The sequence below is a fragment of the Lupinus angustifolius genome, unplaced genomic scaffold (assembly GCF_001865875.1).
Source record: "Lupinus angustifolius cultivar Tanjil unplaced genomic scaffold, LupAngTanjil_v1.0 Scaffold_356, whole genome shotgun sequence".
Classification (NCBI taxonomy): Eukaryota; Viridiplantae; Streptophyta; class Magnoliopsida; order Fabales; family Fabaceae; genus Lupinus; species Lupinus angustifolius.
Genome location: NW_017727752.1, coordinates 420,787 through 426,156, shown reverse-complemented (window position 1 = coordinate 426,156; position 5,370 = coordinate 420,787). Strand labels below are relative to the sequence as shown.

At 34.7% G+C, this 5,370-nt stretch overlaps 1 protein-coding gene across 1 annotated transcript; it reads left to right on the top strand.

Moving 5' to 3' along the window:
• Positions 1-2,351: 2,351 nt before the first annotated feature.
• Positions 2,352-4,986, top strand: LOC109341060 (dnaJ homolog subfamily B member 14). The gene is made up of 3 exons (XM_019578859.1): positions 2,352-2,715; positions 3,685-3,753; positions 4,259-4,986. The coding sequence occupies exons 1-3, from the start codon at positions 2,449-2,451 to the stop codon at positions 4,865-4,867; spliced, it is 945 nt and encodes a 314-aa protein (XP_019434404.1). The 5' UTR covers positions 2,352-2,448; the 3' UTR covers positions 4,868-4,986.
• Positions 4,987-5,370: the final 384 nt, after the last annotated feature.

Genomic DNA, 5,370 nt, shown 5'->3' with positions numbered 1-5,370 from the left:
ATGTTAAATGATTGACTCTCAAATGAAGACAATAAATATTAAAAGTAGATGATATATTAAATTTGTAAAAAAAATTACGCTCATAGAACAAAAAACTTTTATCCCCTCTAATATGTACCACACTCTATTTATTCCACTTAGTTGCCACCAATTAGCTAAAATTTTGAAATTAGCTTCTATTAGAAAACAAAATGATCATAAATTATAATGAATTGATTGTTTCTTTGTGACAAAATATAATAACACAAATAAATAAAGATACTTTAAATGTGAGTTAATATTGATAATTACATTCTAATAACTAATACAATTCACTAACAATCTCATGCATGAAAGAAATTGATGTAAACCCTACTAGGGCAGTCTTTGATCCCAAGGGCAAAGGAAGTCATGATGGTCCTACAACTAGGGTCAAGGTCAAGGCAGGGATTCTTAAGGTCTCAAAGGACACAATTGACCCAGGAGAGGGTATGTGAGAAGGACATTTATGTCCTTAGGTTATGTTCTAACTTAGGTTTATTCTATTTGCATTGACATGAGATTGCATTCTCATGTAGTCTTAGGTTTAATTTCCTTCAAGTATTTTTAGTATTTAATTCATGTAATATGGGTTGGGATTTATTTGTAACATGGTCCATATTTCGTGACCAGTTCACTTAGGTTCAAGGGTAAGCTTGTCACGTGGCTAGAGTAATGAAATTAAAGCATGGTCATTTTCTTACATGGAAGAGGATGTGAGGAACTCTATCTCTAAGGAAACAAGGAGATAAGGCATGGAGAAAAAAAATTATTTGAAGATAATTATAAAGATTATATCTTTCAAATCTACTCCAATTTAATGCTGCAAACAAGGGATCAAGTGAAGATAGAATTGTGTTGTGGAAGGCTACAATCAAGGAAGTGAAGATAAGATTTGTTTATACCAACAACATATCTTATAAACAAATCAGCCCCAACAAAGATAGATTTGAGAATTCAAATTTGACAAGCAACTTAGTCAAATCCTATCATACAAAATTCGACCAAGCAAGGAAGAGATCAACCCTTGATCAATCAAGGATCACACGGCTATAATCAAGGAAATTTGATCGTAAAGTTGTTATCCTACTTGCTTGAAGATAAATCCAGTTGCTTAAAGAGAGATATGATTTGGCAAAGGGCTTAGCTCACCATCTTATCTTCTCCAAAACCGTGGCTACTCAACAAACTCAAGCCAAGGACTCACTTATAACTCAGCCACACTCGACCGAGGCCAAACTCATTCAAAGGCCAAGTTACTCATTCTAGTTGCAACCATTATTTACATGATTTAAATTAGGAGCTACATTATTATTTCATATTTATTTTAGCCTAAGTTTTAATTAGGATTTTTATTATTCAAGTTAATTAGGACTTAGTCTTTTATTTCAGCCGAAGACATTCAGATTGCCTATTTATGTAATTGAATTGTCATTAATAAAGTTAAGTTGAATTTTGAGTAAATTTGAATTGTTTTAGTTGAGAGCACTTCTCCTAAACCTAGGTTGGCCGTGACCACCATACTTGTTCTTATCAAGCATCCTTGCTTGTGGCGGACTTCCATAGCTTATCAAGCCCTTGTGGCGGACTTCCATAGCTTACCAAGCAGCCTTGCTTGTGGCGCTTCTCACCTTCCATTCTTTTCCATCTTCTTCAACAATACTTAACCAATCTGCCCAAAATACTTCCCAACACTTAAAAACTGAGAACACCATCATTGAACTCATACCCAACCGAAATGATCAACCCCATACACATACCTAAGCCAAACAGTCACAAACTCTACAACAAACCAACCCTAAACACCTTCCCTAAACCGAAACCATAAATCCCTTAATCCATACACAAACCCTAACCTACTTAAACCTCTAACCTAACCTAAGACCTACCCAAAATCCCAAATTTAATACCAAACCGAATTCACACATTCACAAAGCCTAAAATCAAACTAAAACGACCCATAATTCAAAGGCAGTCCCAAGAGGTTGTCATCAGAAATGTTATAAAATAAGAGTTAAACATCAAATTAGATGACGATATATATTATATTTTTTGATAAATTAACTTTCAATCGAATTAGATGATACTAAATGCAAAATTATATATATTTAGTAATAATGATAATAATATATAATTGTATTAGTGTAATATTTTTTTATTTTTTTTAAGAGATGAATAAAGCATGATAACAAATAAGTTTTTTCCATTTTTTAAAATTTTAAGCAATTCTTGAGTTATTATTTGAGTGGAATATGGTAAAAAAAAGTCCAACCCCTCCTTAGGTGGCAAATCTGATCAGGGACAAGTGCAATCGTTTTTACGGTCGGTTGGGTGGTCCTCCCATCATTGCATTAGAGTACTTACTTAACTTAAAGTAGTTATCTAATTGAACTAATTCATCATCCATTCCATTCCGTTTATTGCACCACGATGCAAGTTCACCTGCTTGTGGGACCCATTTCCGTTTCTCCGCCCTCCGCCGCCGTTTTACTCTCTCTCCACGATTCTAAATTTTTCCTCTCCAACGCTCCTCCGTTCTCGGCCCACCGTCGTCGCCGCTTTTCCCGCTGGTCCCCACTCGTAGTCGCATCCGCCGCGGCGATAAACGGCGGACAGAATCACTACGCTGTCCTCGGCATCGCTCAGACCGCCACCTCCGCCGAGATCAAAAAGGCTTATCGCCTTCTCGCACGAAAGGTATTCGTTTTACTTCCCGATTGTGAATGATTTTTAATCTTAGATGTTTTTTATTTGATTAGGTTATCCATGAACCATGGAATTGCGATTGTGAATGACCTAACTGTTTAACGAACTACGTTTCTTACGTCTACCCATAACAGTTCCTAACTTATTAACAGATTCGGGTTCCACTTATTCTATATCTAATAACAGTTCTGGTTGAGCTGGACCCAACTTGCTTAGCCAGTTTGGTTCGATCATGACCCAAACCCAAGTCTACAGATGTATTTGAGTTCAAAAATTAGATATACATTATATTTATATTTAATTAGGTATAGAATTGGGTTCGAGTTCAAAGGTTAGTCCGATGAACATTTGGGATTGGTTTAGCTTTGGGTCCAGGTTGAGTTCTTGTTAAAAAATAAAAATAAAACCCTACTTATGCTCACCCATATCTAAGAGATACATTGCTATACACACCACCCTATTTGTTAATATTACTTAGAGTGTATATCTATATACTCACAATTGTAAATATTTATATATAGTCAGTTCATCATCTATAATTCATTTGTATTACTTATATTTAAAAGTCAATGATAAAGTAAATTTTAATTGTGGATGATACAACAACAGTGTACAAAACTCTTACACTGTGAGTTTATACATATTTTTCTCTATTATTTGTTACTACTATAGAGAGATATGCATATGTTTTGGTGGACAAATTTTGTACAGAAATAAAAAGTACTCTTGGTTTCCATCTTTTTTAATAACTGGTTACTTTCTCTTTTGCTACATCATACCTAGGATTGCTTGCAATGTCAGACATGGTTTTTCATGCTTAATTTCATAACTGTTTTCCAGAGTAAATGGTTACGAAAACTATCTTTGAAGTTAGTTATCTTCCATTCTTCCCTATATACTAAGTCCCTATTTTCTAATCTATCTTTGAGCCATACCATATCTATTTTGCTGTGAGTGCAGTATCATCCTGATGTTAGCAAGGATTCACAGGCTCCTGAATTGTTCAAGAGCATCCGTCATGCATATGAAGTGAGCAACCATTATTCAACTCTTCTTGCTATATAGAAATATTTGCCTCTTATTGGGGACTAAATTTCATTTTTCTTTGGTAAGTAAACTTTTTTACATTTTATAATAGGAATGTTACTGTTACTTTTCAGTTCCACTGGTTCCACGACAGGTTGCTTGGTAGAGAATGGAAAAAGAGAATGTAACTGTCATTGATCTTTAGTAAATAGTTTTTGAAATTTGTTCATAGACTAAGTTCAAAGAATGTATTTAGTATTTACATTGTACTGAAAACAAACTGAAATTTTTATGCTCCTTGCTTAAGTTTTCCAATTCAAAAGACTACACAGAACAAACTTTTTCATCTAAAAATTTATTGCAATTATGAACTAACTTCGAAGCATTTTATGAAGTTTCCATGATCTTTTCTGCAATACAAGATTTTCTTTTTCCTTGTGTTTTTTAGGTCATGTACTTTTGGGGATTCATAATTCATTATGATATCTATTTTTATATCTTTAAACAGGTTCTGTCCAATGAAGCAATGAGAACTCAGTATGATAAGGAGCTTCAATTTGGTCGCAGGCCTTATCGGAAAAAATGGAGTTATAGCACTGAATTTGAAGATCAAGTAAGAATGTATAGGTGGGCCAACCTCAGGAAGAAAGTGCAGAGTGAAAGATACTGGGAACATTATTATGATGACAATGCAGGCTATGATGGCGACGAAGCAAATGAGGCAGAAGAAGGTGAAGGGAATTTAGACGAAGAGAGAGGTTCTTTTATTGAAGTGCTTAGATCAGCATTCATGTCACTATTTTTGTTCAAGACATTAGGGTCCCGATTATCCCTTACATATAGCAGTGTGATGGCATTGGTTGATGAGAAGTTAGACATCGGTTATAAAATTGGTTATGTAATAGCATTGATTTTGGGTGGACGGGGTGGCATATTGCTTACATTATGCTTGTCATTTGCAAGTTGGGTTTGTGGTAAAACCAGTAGCAGTGTAGTTGTACTGGTGATGGTAGCCATGTGGATTGGCTCCCACCTTGCAAGGTATGTACCACTTCCCCAAGGTGCTTTGTTAACACTTATTTACATGTCCATTAAGCTACAATCTGACCAATTATAAACACCATGTTGCTAGCATTTCTTCTAAACTTCTGTATCTGATTATGTTCTTTACTAATATGGTTGTACATATGTTCCGCTAAATATAAATAAATGTTGTAAGCTGTTTGCTGATGATAATGTAAGCGTAATCAAGTTGATTATTCTCAGTTTATACAGATTCTGTGCAGTTGTTGACATTGAAGGAATTAAAAACCTTGAGAACTGACGAGATACAAAGATTTGGAAAATGAACTTAGATATTAATATCATGCAAAATTATTATAATTCTACATGTACTTGTAAAGGAATAAGAAAAGTGGAATGACTAGAATTTCAAGTTTCTCTTGGAGTTTCCCCAATTTTAATATTTTTTATGGGCATTTTCCAACATGTCTTTGAGTCTAATACGCTTCAGTAGCTTAAGACGTGACTAACTGCGAGTCGCTCCTGATAGTTACTTCCGTGGATCCAAGGTATTTGGTGAGCAATAATCCTGCGATATAGGCTTCGTATTTGGCCTGA

Excerpts from the sequence above, each read along its gene's own strand:
- LOC109341060 (XM_019578859.1), top strand. The coding sequence starts at position 2,449 with ATGCAAGTTCACCTGCTTGTGGGACCCATTTCCGTTTCTCCGCCCTCC. Across the intron at positions 2,716-3,684 it reads ATCGCCTTCTCGCACGAAAG|TATCATCCTGATGTTAGCAA; the intron begins GTATTCGTTTTA and ends CTGTGAGTGCAG. Across the intron at positions 3,754-4,258 it reads GCATCCGTCATGCATATGAA|GTTCTGTCCAATGAAGCAAT; the intron begins GTGAGCAACCAT and ends ATCTTTAAACAG.